The sequence below is a fragment of the Geotrypetes seraphini genome, chromosome 2 (assembly GCF_902459505.1).
Source record: "Geotrypetes seraphini chromosome 2, aGeoSer1.1, whole genome shotgun sequence".
Lineage (NCBI taxonomy): Eukaryota > Metazoa > Chordata > Amphibia > Gymnophiona > Dermophiidae > Geotrypetes > Geotrypetes seraphini.
Window position 1 is genome coordinate 182,283,382 of NC_047085.1, and position 14,300 is coordinate 182,297,681.

The 14,300-nt window shown below is 46.5% G+C and overlaps 1 protein-coding gene across 3 annotated transcripts in view; it reads left to right on the forward strand.

The window, feature by feature from the left end:
• LOC117355850 (glyoxylate/hydroxypyruvate reductase B-like) overlaps nucleotides 1-14,300 on the forward strand; it is a 50,867-nt gene that overhangs the window by 8,480 nt on the left and 28,087 nt on the right. For all 3 annotated transcript variants that reach the window (XM_033934915.1, XM_033934913.1, XM_033934916.1), the window contains one exon: nucleotides 7,949-8,124. In XM_033934915.1, coding sequence (XP_033790806.1) covers nucleotides 7,949-8,124 — 176 coding nt within the window. The remainder of the gene's footprint in view (nucleotides 1-7,948; nucleotides 8,125-14,300) is intronic.

The following is a 14,300-nucleotide window of genomic DNA, read 5'->3' on the forward strand; positions in this document are numbered from 1 at the left end:
AAGTAATTCCTGTCTTTATGCAGTAACCCATAGCCAGTTAAATGTTGAATATTAGACTTAACCAGCTATGTGTTAGCTGGTCCTGGAAACACAGAAATTCTGGCTCTGGATTTAACAAATGTTGATCGCTGCTAACTGAATATTTGGTTCTTATGGTTTAACAGATTAATTTCTTAAATCAATTTTCTTTAATTTGGGTTTTTGTACACTGAAAGACTGTTCTTTACATGGATTGTTGCTTATAATTATTGATTTAATTATTGAATTAAACAGAATTTCCAGTGTTTTCCAGCTTGTCTGAAATATGCCTACATGGTTGTTTTCTCCAGCTATCCATCCATTTATCTGACCATCCACTTGGAGGCATGATAATTTTCATTAAAGTGGACCAATAGGATTTGAACCCCAGCACTCTGATTCTCAGGCCTTTGCTGTAGTCAGTAGTTTACTTTTTACACTAAGACCCTCTTTTACTAAGCAGCGGTAGAGGTTTCTACTGTGGCCTGGGGTGCTAAATGCTCCGACATTGCTTCAACGTTCATAAAATTCCTATAAGCATCAAAGCATTTAGCACCCCAGGCCATGGTAGAAACCTCTTCCGCAGCTTAGTAAAAGAGGGCCTAAGTCTGAACCTGATTCTGTAGCGCCTGGTAGACTGGTATAGTCCTTACAAATGGGTTATATACTTCACTGCTACCAGCAGGTGGAGACAGAGAACAAACTTGTATATCAGGTTAGACTCCCCCCTAGCAATTCAGTCTTCCTCAGTCTCCATTAAAGCAGGTGGTAAGACTAATTCGGCTCCCCTCTTAGTACTGTTGGAATTTTGTTTTGGATTCCTGGGTTCCCCCTTTGTGCTGGATAGAACTTGGATGGGTCCTGTTTGGGGATCCGTCTGACCTCGGGGGTGTTAAACTAGGTCTCATGCTGGGTCCCTCCCCCCCTTCCTCCACCTCCCCAAATTTTTGTAGAGGTGCCTCAACAGGCGGCCTGGCCCCCTGGTTGGTCAGCCCTCCAGCTTTGAGAGCCTTGGAGTCTGTTCTGTTTAAGTAAAAAAAAAAAAAAAAATTAAATCCTGAGGTGTGCCAGTCAAAAGGGCTCATTTCCCTTTAAAACTGCCTTTTTCTGTGTTTTTCTCAACTAACCGGCACTTTTCGTTCCAGCTAGGGCGGTTTTCAGTACAATGAGCACTTTTAAAGGGAAAAAGTGCTCATTGTGCTCCAGATGCGAGGTACCTCATGAGTCAGCTTCAGATTGCAGGGAAGCCTGGGCTTCCGATGCCCACGCAGAGGGTTCCCCAGCCACCAACGGTCAAGGAGAAAAAGATTCCCTTGCTGCCAGAATAGCTGGGGTTCCCTTTTCGCGTCTGTCAGTTCCTCGGCCTCAGTGTCAGCATCAGGAAAGTCCCAGGCTTTTCAGATGTGGCAGGCTGCAGGAGCTCCGATTCTTTTGCGGTTTCAGGTCCAATTTTGGCGGGAACCTCCTCCTTCATTTCTATGGCCTCAGGTGACCTTTCCCCTGTTCTGGAAATACAGGGGCAAGGTATGGCAGGATCCCCTGCTGGGGCACGGAGTCCCTTGGGGCCTCCTTTGTTAGCACTTTGTAAAGCTTATGTGCTGGTGGCTGGAGGTTCCATGTCCACTCGGGGGGGTTGCCCTCGATGTCTTCCCAGGTGCGGCCCCATGCAGCGGCGGTTTTGCCCCTCTACTCCTCTCTCATACAAGCGCCCGAGGGTCTCTTAGGGATGAGGATTTTTGTCCAGAGGAGCAAGATGTAATTGATGAGGACCTGGACCCTTAGGGAGATTTCCAGGATCCTCTTGGGGGGTCGGCTTCCACCAGCGAGGGGTTCGAGCACCCCCCTGCTGGCGAAGATGCGTCTGTGGTGTGCATTTTTCAGCGGAAAGAGCTTCATGAGCTGATTCTTCAGGTGTCCTCGGTTTTGCACTTTGAGGACACCGTGTTGGAGCCCCCACGTAAGGTGGACTCCTTGCTTAAGGGGATCCACTCTTCTTCCCGCTCTTTTCCTATGCATCAGGATATTCGGGATATTATGCTCGCATAGTGGCAGGTGCTCCCTTTCATTTTGCGCGCTCCATGCCCACTTGTATCCCATTCCTGAAGGGGATAGGGACACTCTGAAGTTGCCTGTGATGGATGTGATGGTCTCGGCCATCTCCAAGAGGCATACCGTGCCTGTTGAGGGCGGTGCGGCCTTGAAGGACCTGGAGGAACATAAGTTGGAGTCCCTCCTTAAACAGAGTTTTGATGTGACAGCTCTGGCAGTCCAGGTGGCGATGTGTGGCGGGCTGGTGGCTCAGGCGTGTGTTTGCTGGGCCGAGCATGTGCTTGACAGTAAATCTGAGGATTGGGAATTGCTCAAGCACGAGGTGGCAAAGATTGAATTGGGTGCTTCGTATTTTTCAGATGCCGTGTATGATCTCTTGCAAGCTTCTACTAAGTCATTGGCGTTTGCAGTGGCAGCTCACCATACCTTGTGGCTTCGCGCTTGCTCAGTGGATTTGGCATCCAAAGCTAAGTTGACAAAGTTTCCTTTTAAGGGATCTTTCTTGTTTGGTGAGGACCTGGACAAGTTGGTTCAGACTCTCACTGATCCTAAAGTGCCTCATTTGCCTGGCTTGAGGTGAGGCTGCTCGTGGGCGTGATTTCCGCCGCTTCTCCCCTGGTCGAAGGGCTGTCTCTTTTCATTCTCCTGGGCTCCAGCGCATGTAGCCCTTTCGTGGGGCCCGCCAGGGTGCAGGTAGCACCTTCGCCGGGTCCCCTGCCGCCCATCCTGCCTGATGACTCCTTGCCGGCGCCTGTCTTGGGTCCGGTGGGCGCCCGGCTGCAAGAATTTTATTCAAAGTGGGCAGACATCATGTCCGATCAGTGGGTTCTGGAGGTGATTCGGGACGGCTATGCTCTGGAGTTTGCCCGTACCTTGCCAGATTGTTTTCTCGTTTCTCCCTCACAGGTGACGTGGAAGCAGCAGGCCTTTCGCCAGACCCTTCAAAGATTGTTGGATCTCCACGCGATGGTTCCAGTTCTCCCGCAGGAGTGGGGTATAGGTTGATACTCGATTTACTTTGTGGTGCCAAAGAAAGAAGGGACCTTTTGACCCATCCTGGATTTGAAAGGGGTCAACAGAGCTCTTCACATGCCTTCCTTCCACATGGAAACCCTGCGGTCTGTGATTCTGGTGATTCAGCCAGGGGAGTTTCTGACCTCCCTAGATCTGATGGAGGCCTACTTGTATATTCCTATTCGGGCTTCCCATCATCTTCCCATCATTCCTGTGCTTTGTGATCTTGGGGCAATATTATCAGTTCTATGCACTTCCCTTTGGTCTGGCGACGGCTCCAAGGATGTTCACCAAGGTGATGGTTGTTGTGGCGGCATTGCGAAAAGAGGGCATTCTAGTTCATCCCTACCTGGACTGGTTGATTCGAGCAAAGTTGTTCCAGGAGAGCACCCAGCACCCGGATCACGGCTCGGGTGGTGAAGTTTCTGCAGTTGCTGGGATGGGTGTTCAACCTTTCCAAGATCTGGTTGTCTCCATCTCAGTGCCTGGAGTATCTAGGAGTGCTGTTCGACATCTCCTTGGGGAAGGTCATTTTTCCAGAAGCCTAGTTAAGCAAATTGCAATTTCAGATTTGCCTGCTTATGGCGTCCCAGTGTCCTTGGGCACAGGATTTTCTCCAAGTCCTGGGGTTGATGGCGGCTTCCCTCGATGTAGTGAGGTGGTCACGGGCCCACATGCATCCTCTTCAGTATGCTTTTCTTCGTAGGTGGTTGCCTCAGAGGCACAGTCTGGATCATCATGTTCTGCTTGGCTCGGTGCAGTCTTCGTTGGTGGCTCCAGACCTCCCATCTTGTACAAGGGGCAAGTCTGGACCAGCTGCAGGTGACAGTGCTGCTCACGGATGCCAGTCTTCTTGGTTGGGGAGCTCTGTGTCTAGGTCACTCAGCTCAGGGCACCTGGTCCACGGAGAAGGCTTCTTGGTCAATCAATGTCTTGGAGACCAGAGCCATCCGACTGGCGCTGTTGGCTTTCCAGTCCTTTCTGATGGGCAAGTCAGTCAGGGTTCTTTTGGACAATGCCACAGCGGTGGCTTATGTCAATCATCAGAGAAGCACGAGGAGCACTTTGGTGGCACAGAAGGTGGCTCTGCCCATGGTTTGGGCGGTCTCATCTTCAAGAAATTTCAGTCTCCCACATAGCCAGAGTGGAGAATGTTCAAACGGACTTCCTATGTCGTCACATGCTAGATCCCGGAGAGTCGTATCAAAGCCCTGTGGCCTTTCAGTTGATATGCAGTCTTGGGGTCGGCCCCTCATGGACCTGATGGCTACAAGTATCAACGCCAAAACACCCCGCTTCTTCAGTCTTTGCAGAGATGGTCAGGCCGAGGGCCTGGATGCTGTGGTTCAACCATGGCCAATAGAGGGGCTGTTGTATGTGTTCCTGCCATGGCCATTAGTGGGCAGAGTTCTTCTCCACATAATTCAACATCCGGGCCTCGTGGTTCTGGTGGCTCCATATTGGCCCCAACGATCGTGGTATGCGGATCTGGTGAGGTATCTGGTGGCGGATCCTCTTCCTCTGCCTCTCATGGACGACCTTCTGACTTAGGGTCCCATTCCAATGTTCGATCCGGGTCCTTTCTGTCTTACGGCTTGGCTTCAAATATTCAGATAAAGTATTCTCAACTCTCTTGGGTCCTGGAGGCTTTCTACCTCTCAGGCTTATGCGAGGTGTGGCATCTGTTTGAGGAGTGGTGTGATGTGCGTGGAGTGGTCTCTTTTTGTGATTCCTTGCCTAACATCTTAGAGTTCTTGCAGGATGACCTGAACAGGAGACTGGCTTGGTCTTCTCTCCGGGTTCAGCTTGTAGCCTTGTCAGCCTTTCGTTGGTTGTTGAAAGATCAGTGTTTGACTGCTATTCCTGATGTGATTTGCTTCTTGCAGGTGGCCAAATTGCTCAAGCCTCCTGTACGACCCTCTGTTCCATCTTGGGATCTGAATCTGATTCTGTCAGTTCTAGTGCGCCCACCTTTTGAACTGTTGGGCGACTGTTCTTTGAAGGACTTTACTCTTAAAGTGGTCTTCATGGTGGCCATTACTTCTGTTAGACGTGTTTCTGAGCTTCAGGCTTTCTCTTGTAGGGCTCCCTTCTTGGAGTTTTCTAGGGAGCGGGATGTGTTGTGGCCTGTTCCTTCCTTTCTGCCAAAGGTAGTTTCTCCTTTTCATGTGTGTTGGGTAGCCAGGAGGGCTCTTATGAGCAGAGACAGTTGCGCAAGTTGAATGTCGGTCGGGTCTTTCATTCTTATGTGCAGAGGACCCAGGAGATCGGGAAATCAGATCATCTCTTTTTCCTTCTAGCTGGTCCTCGTAAGGGGGATGGCGCTTCTAAGGCTACTATTTCGCATTGGATCAAGGAGACTATTGCTTCTGCTTATCTTCTGAAGAAAAAGTCTGTTCCAGAATTTCTCAAGACTCATTCCACTAGGGGTCAGGCAGCTTCTTGGGCTGAATCTTCACTAGTGCCTCCAGTGGATATTTGCAAGGCTGCAATTGGGTCTTTTCTGCATTCCTTTGTCAGACACTACTGTGTGGATGTTCAAGCGTGTCAGGACGTGGTATTCGGTGAACGTGTTCTGGTGTCAGCCCTTCGGGGTCCCACCCTTGATGGGTACTGCTTTAGTACGACCCATTCATAAGGACTATACCAGTCTACTAGGCACTACAGAAGGAGAAATTAGGTTCTTACCTGCTAATTTTCTTTCTGTTAGCCTGTAGACTGGTATAGTCCCCCACCCTATCTGTCTTTGTGCAGTGATTGCTGGTTTTTGTTTTGCTCGCATGCAGATTTTGTGGTTTTTTGCTGGTTCTAGTATTTTCTAGGGCCAGTGAGAAATAAGAACAGCGGCTATGGCTCAGCTGACTTAGCTGGTGAGCTGTGGGGATGTTTTCTATACCAGGATTAAGTTCTACACAAGTTCCAGCAGTTGTTTACAGATGTTTGTTGTTTTTCCACTCCTCTTCGGAGTGTGTTTTACTGTTTTCAGTTGAAGTCTTTCCTAGGTTCTGCTTGGCTGTTCGGCAGACTGGATTGCTAGGGGGGAGTCTATCCCGATATATAAGTTTGTTCTCAGTCTCCAGCTGCTGGTAGCAGTGAGGTATATAACCCATTCGTAAGGACTATACCAGTCTACAGGCTAACAGAAAGAAAATTAGCAGATAAGAATCTAATTTCTCCTTAACACTTCTTATGACCTTGGTCAAGTCACTACACCCTATGTAACTTGACTTGAGCTGCCAATGAAAATATTTGGGCTAAATCTAAATATAGAATAACGATAAGGCAAGGAGTAGATTTAGAGCAAGGAAAAGAAGTTAATAGCACCGATTTTCTGTATTAGGTTCATAAATCTAGGCAAATGATTGGCAGGTCTAAATTTATGAGCATAACAGCTGCTACATTAAGATGAATTTTCAGCTGAAGAGTTAAGCTCCTAACTTTGGCTGAAAATAGAGCACAAATTTAAGAGGCTAACTTAGGAGCATAAATTTAAGAGCTCAGCATGTCTGAATATTGGGCCCTTAATATTTTAAATTTTCTGGCAAGCAGGTGCAGTAAGGGCACACAGGTGGGTGCATTGGCTCAGAGGATTATTTGAAAGTTTGAGCATGTTCAGCAGTTTTTGATCTGTTGCCAGACCTGCTGCTCTTCAATTTTGTCTTTATCCACCAAAGGATGAGGATACTTTTTCTGGTGCCAATATGGTAACCCTAAACAGAGGCATTTAATATAGAACAAATTGCAATCTTGACAAGAACAAAAGATTGTAAAACAATTTAAAAATTATTGGGAGGCATATTTTAAAGATATATTTTAGAAATGTAATTTATGAACAGCTATTTTTGTTCTTGCTTTTGCTTGGGTATGCTTTATAAACTTGGAACCCAACCTGTCTAATGCAAGGCTCTGGGGTAAATTAGTAAAACACTTGTGAAAAGTGTTTGCACATTTTTCTACACTTCAGTTACTAGCATGTGACTTTTCATGTTGCAAAGAATTGTTTGTTGTGTAAATAATTCTGCATTAATGAGTGTGGAGTGTATTGACACTTGTTCTCTCAAAACTCCTTTCAAAGTTGTCAGTACCATTTCTGAGATGATGACTCTAACATCAACCTCTTTAAATCAGAAATTGTAGCAAGAATCCAGTCCAAAATCTCAGCCTATTTATCTGGCATCTTTATTTGAATTTCCCATCACCTTAAACTTAACATGGCCAAGAGGAAACTAAGAAAAAATATTAAATAACATTTTCTTTGTAGTTAACAAGAAAATATTCTATACAGGCATCTTAATATATAATTTAAAATATTTGGATATACCAATTCACAGAAATATTACATAAAAATGTTAGAAAGTCCAGTCTTGCAAATAAGTTGGCACATGCTAACTCCAGCTTATTTCCAGATCATAGAAGAGCCTTGTTTTTCCATTTTTGGGTTTTTTTCTCCTATAATCCAGGGATCTCAAAGTCCCTCCTTGAGGGCCGCAATCCAGTCGGGTTTTCAGGATTTCCCCAATGAATATGCATTGAAAGCAGTGCATGCACATAGATCTCATATGCATTGGGGAAATCCTGAAAACCCGACTGGAATGTGGCCCTCAAGGAGGGACTTTTGAGACCCCTGCTATAATCGGTACACTCACTGGTTCAGAAGATATAATCCAGAATTCCCAATCTTTCTGTTATAATTTTGAATTGTTTTGGCCAAGTGTCTGAGCTCTTGAATACTTATTTTAGATTACAGCTTCTCTTCAATTTTGTCACGCTCCCATGAGCTCTTAAATTGGTTTAAACATTGCAAACCATGAATTCATATTAACCCACTTTAGTGGCAATTGGACTTTGATTTTGTTGTTTTTTTCAGAAAAGAGGAGGAGAGAGCTGTCGGTGCCACATACTGTGCAAAGATGGATGATCTCCTGCAGCAGTCTGACTTTGTGATTCTGGTGGTAAACCTGATGCCTGAAACACATAAACTGATTGGTAAAAGGGAGCTCCAACTAATGAAACCCACAGCCACTCTGATAAACATAAGCAGAGGTATACTTCCCTCCCTTCAGAACTGCTCATTTCCATCAGCCCATCTTCCAGGTTTTATTAATAGTAGGACAAAGTCTGAGGGTACTTTCAATCTGTGGACTTTGCACCAAGTTCATTATTTTATAAACATATCCATGTGTAAATAAGAGTATTTACACATTTATATTGCATACACATACAAATACTGTTTTCAGAGAGCTGCTATTTACACATATCTGATAAACTGGCAATCCTAGCGAGTTGCAGTAATCCAGATGGGTTAACTGAAAACTGGCAGAGCATAAATAATCCCATAATCTCCACACCAACTGCAATTTGTGAAATGAGGCAACAATCACTGACCTGAAATGAGCTTTCATGTTCAACTGAGGGTCCATCAGAATCCCCAAATTACACATGGAGATAAAAGTAGGAAGAGCCCACGAGAAAAATCACATGGATCTGAGGAGGAAGCGATGTCATGGAAGAAGATGGCAGCTTGAAACAAGAGCTCCATCGAGTCTAAGTTTTCAAATATGCAGTTGCAGTAGTGCTGGAACAAATCGCTTCCCATCTGTGATGGCTGATTGCACCAAGATATCAAAACGCAAAAAATTTGAAAAATTTAAGTTTGCAGTGGAATTAGGGGACCATGTGAAAATTGATCCACCACTAAGTACTAGTAAGCTAAGAAAATGGTGCCGGACGCAGAATTTGAACTCTCAGGAAATCTCTAAAAGTGAGATTATACTCTAGTTTAAATAATTAAAACAAGATATATCACGAGTCTGGCAAGACGTTTAGGCAGCATTTGCTGATTTGAATTCCAAACTGGGAGAGCTCCACTATCATGTGAAATGTGTTGAGGGGAAAATTGCAACAATAACTGATGTTGTACAGGTGCTGTGGCCAAATTCTTGAAAAGAATCAGCCACTCTAGATACTATGCGAGATCAACTGCTCCTTTTCCTTTTCCAGTTACTAGAAGGGTGTGCTAGAAATGTACACTAGAAGTACTCTGTTTTAAAGTTATAGAGTGAACCAGAACAGTTACACGAAGTATGCTGATTTATAAACCTTAGCCCTGAAGATTCAATGTTTGATAGAGATATTTTAATATTTACTAGAAAGGTTACCAGTAGTATGTTGACTTAAGGCCTTATTGTAAAGGTGCAGTGTTTGCCAGAGAGGTTTACAAGAATTATGTTCACTTAAAGCCTGTAATCCTACAATTATAGTCCACATAATAAGTTTCAAGATGAACTTGACACTGATAGCAAGCCTGACACTAGTAAGCATAATCTTAATTGAAGTAGGACTAATGGATAAAGCCTCCCAAAAAAGCAGCAATCCAATTTACACCACTCTGACAAGCAATAAAATGCCTTGTTAAGATTATTTCTGTAACCATTTGTACCCTGTAATCACTGACCGTTCAGTGACTTCTTACCTAATTTTCACCCTGTAATTCGCTGATTGCACAGCCCTATTCACTGTGAACCGCCTAGAAGTCACAAGATTATGGCGGTATAGAAAAATAAAGTTATTATTATTATTTAATAGAGCATGCCGACTAAAAATCAAACACAATTCCCGCTCAAGTCAACAACCCAAGATACCATCAAGAATGGATCCCAACAACCAGACGTAGACAATCTAGCACATTACTTTCAAGAAAAAATCAGAACTATGAGGAAATCATTCACAAACATACCAGAAGATAACATAGATCTATACCCAATCAAACACAACGAGAACAAAGGGATTCCAACTGACAGATGCTGATTGAGAATGACACGGTGGTGGTTACCCGCGTTTAGCCGCGAATAACCCGCCGAAACAGGGAACAAAAAATAGTGGCCTCTGCGGGACGGGGACAAGGACATTCACCGCCCCGTGGAGCGGTGAATGGACTTGTCCCCGCAGTGAGGCAATCAAGATCGTGCGGTCCCCGCCATCTCCCTCCCTCCACCTCACCTTTGAACTAAAGAGCAACCGCCGGTTGAATTTCTGCCGGTCCGCACGAAGAAAAAAAAAAAGCCTCTCCTTTTCTCCTCCTATCGCCATGCTGCAGCTACTAAAGCCGACAGGAAGTCTTTCCGACGTCAATTCTGACGTCGGAGAGGACGTTCTGGGCCAGCCAATCGCTAAGATCGGCTAAGATCGGCTAAGATCGGTAAGAGAGGAGGAAAATGACGGAGGCTTTTTTTTTTTTTTTTTTAGCGGCAGGGAGGCAGCAGGCTGGCTTTGGCTAGGGAGGGAGAAAGGTAGATAGGCACAGGCAGGCAGGCAGGCTTCGGGGGTGGGGGTGGGACAAAGTGTGGAAGGCAGTGAGAGGGACATAGGAAGGAGGCACTAGGGGCACTAAAGACATGGGAAGGAGGCACCTGGGGCACTAAAGACAGGAAGGGGCACTAGGGACATGGGAAGGAGGCACTGGGGGCACTAAAGACATGGGAAGGAGGCACTGGGGGCACTAAAGACAGAAAGAGGCACTAAGGACATGGAAAGGAGACACTGGGGCACTAAAGACATAGGAAACATAAACATAGAAACATAGAAATAGACGGCAGATAAGGGCCACGGCCCATCCAGTCTGCCTACCTCAAAGACCCTCCCCTACCTTTCTTTGTGAATAGATCCCACGTGTCTGTCCCATTTGGCCTTAAAATCAGGCACGCTGCTGGCCTCAATAACCTGAAGTGGGAGACTATTCCAGCGATCAACCACCCTTTCAGTGAAAAAGAATTTCCTCGTGTCCCTATGCAGTTTTCCGCCCCTAATTTTCCACGGATGCCCCCTTGTTGCCGCTGGACCCTTGAAGCAGAAGATATCTTCTTCCATCTCGATGCGGCCCGTGAGATGTTTGAATGTCTCAATCATGTCACCCCTCTCTCTGCGCTCCTCGAGTGAGTATAGCTGTAATTTATCCAGCCTTTCTTTGTACGGGAGATCCTTGAGTCCCGAGACCATCCGGGTGGCCATTCTCTGGACTGATTCCAGTCTCAGCACATCCTTACGATAATGCGGCCTCCAGAATTGCACACAGTATTCCATGTGGGGCCTCACCATTGACCTATACAATGGCATGACGACTTCTGGCTTACGGCTGACGAAACCCCTCCTTATGCAACCTATGATTTGTCTTGCCTTGGATGAAGCTTGCTCCACTTGATTGGCAGCTTTCATGTCCTCACTGACGATCACCCCCAAGTCTCGTTCAGCTACCGTTTTTGTTAGGATCTCTCCATTAAGGGTGTATATCTTACATGGGTTATGGCCGCCCAGGTGCATAACTGCATTTTTTGGCATTGAAGCTGAGTTGCCAGTCCCTAGACCAGCGCTCCAGGAGGAGCAGGTCGTGCATCATGTTGTCAGGCATTGAATCTTTGTCCGTTGGGTTGATGCCCACAACATTGCCTAGTTTGGCGTCATCGGCAAATAATGTCATTTTACCTCGCAGTCCATCTGCTAAGTCACTTATAAAGATGTTGAATAGGATCGGGCCCAGGACCGAGCCCTGCGGCACCCCACTGATCACCTCCGTCATTTCTGAGGGAGTGCCATTCACCACCACCCTCTGAAGTCTACCTCCAAGCCAGTTCCCAACCCATTTCGTCAATGTATCGCCCAATCCCATAGAACTCATCTTGCTTAGTAACCTGCGGTGTGGTACGCTATTGAATGCTTTGCTGAAGTCTAGGTACACTATGTCCAGGGACTCCCCTACATCCAGCTTCCCCGTCACCCAGTCAAAGAAGCTGATTAGGTTGGATTGGCATGACCTCCCCTTAGTAAATCCGTGTTGACGGGGGTCCCGTAGATTCTCCTCATCCAGGATCGTATCCAATTGATGTTTGATAAAAGTTTCCATTAGTTTGCTCACTATTGATGTGAGACTCACTGGTCTGTAGTTTGCCGTCTCCATCTTGGAGCCTTTCTTGTGGAGTGGAATAACGTTAGCCGTCTTCCATTCCATCGGGACGTTGCCTGTACTGAGGGACAGGTTGAAGAGTGCGGACAGTGGCTCCGCCAAGACCTCACTCAACTCCCTAAGCACCCTGGGGTGCAGGTTGTCAGGTCCCATCGCCTTGTTAACCTTGAGTTTTGTCAGCTCACCGTAGACACTGCTGGGCGTAAACTTGAAGTTACTAAACGGGTCAATTGAGGCAACCCTTGTCTGTAGCTGAGGGCCAAGCCCCGGTGCTTCTCTGGTAAATACTGAGCAGAAGTAGTCATTAAGCAGCTGTGCTTTTTCTGAATCTTTTTCCACGTAGCCTCCATCTGGTTTCTTAAGACGTACAATCCCTCCTGAGTTTTTACTTCTGTCACTGATATATCTGAAGAATGACTTATCTCCCTTCTTGATGTTCTTAGCTAGAGATTCCTCCATGTGGAATTTAGCCTCTCTGACAGCTGTTTTGACGGCCTTTGACTTTGTCAGGTAGTCTGCTCTAAAGTCCTGTTTTCCCGATTGTTTGTAAGATATGAATGCTTTTTTCTTCTCCTTGATGAGGTCAGAGATCTCCGTAGTGAACCACTGCGGCTTATTGTTCCTCCGTAGTTTACTTATTAATTTAACATAGCGGTTTGTCGCTTCTTGTATGGTGGCTTTCAAAGTTGACCACATCTCTTCCACGCTATCGGTCTTTGCTTGGCTATGTAGCGCCTGGTGGACAAAGGAACCCATGTCTTGGAAATTCGTGTCCCTGAAATTGAGGACCTTGGTCAGTGTGGTAGTTTTAGTGAAACCTTTCTTAAGATTGAACCATACCATGTTGTGGTCACCGGAGGCCAAAGTGTCGCCCACAGAGACCTCTGTGACACTTTCACCATTGGTAAGTACAAGGTCCAGAATTGCTTGATCCCTTGTTGGGTCCAACACCAGTTGCCTGAGCCCAGCTCCCTTCATAGAGTTTAATAACCTCCTGCTGCTGCCGGAAGCAGAGGTAAGTGTATCCCAATCCACATCAGGCATGTTGAAGTCACCTAATAATACTGTGTCCCCACGCAATGTGATATTTTCTATATCTCCTATAATTTCTAAATCCAGGTCACCCTTTTGTTTTGGGGGTCTGTAGATTATGCCAAGATACAGGCATTTGTCCTTCCCTCTAGCCATATTAACCCAAAGGGATTCCCCAGTGTATTGGAGAATTCTTGTGACCTTAATGTCATCCTTAGTATATAATGCTACTCCTCCTCCCATTCTGCCCTCCCTGTCCCGGCGAAGCAAATTGTAACCCGGTATGACCATGTCCCACCCGTGGGAGTCTGTGAGCCATGTCTCGGATATCGCCACCACATCCAGGTCGGCATTCCTTATTTCTGTTTCCAATTCCAGGATTTTGTTTCCCAAACTGTGTGCGTTGACGTACATAGCCTTCCATGTTATATTTTTGTTACATCCCGGTCGGGGTAATCCCGTTTGAGCTTCTTGAATTCCTTTAGCATTCTTTGTGCTCACTGCAGACCCAGAACTATAATGTGTACACCCCCTAGTCCCTGAATTACAATGTGACCCATGATGCTGACATGAGCATACCCCCGGTTCGAAAGTGTGTGTACTCGCCCCTGACCCAGAATTTTGGTGACTAGAAAGTATTGGCAGCTTTGTTCGCCAGGAATGTAGTTTGTGCATGTACCCTCCCCCGACTTACCTAGTTTAAAGCCCTGTCAAGTAGGCGGGCTAGACGGTGTCCAAGAACATTCTTCCCTCTTCTGGTCAAGTGAAGCCCGTCGTGTCCCTGTAGCCCTTGCAAAGCTTCTCCATGGTGCAGGAACCCGAAGTTCATCTCCTTGCACCATCCTCGCAGCCAGTCATTCGCCCTCTGTATTCTATCCTCTCTGGCTCTGCCCTTGCCCCTCACTGGGAGGATCGAGGAGAAGACCACCTGTGCATCCATCCTCCTCAGCTTCTCATCCAGGGCCCTGAAGTCTTCAGGTATGCTGTCTGGGGTACTCCTGGCGGTGTCGTTGGTTCCAACGTGGATTAGAATCATGGGGAAGTGGTCTTGGGGCTTGATGAGTCTGTCAAGGCAAGCGGTTACATCCCGAATCCTGGCCCCTAGCATACAGCAGACCTCTCTTGATTGTAGATCTGGCCTGCAGATGGGTCCCTCGGTGCCCCTCAGCAGCGAATCCCCGATGATCACCACTCTGCTCTTCTTAGGGGTGGGTCGTACTGATGATTCCGG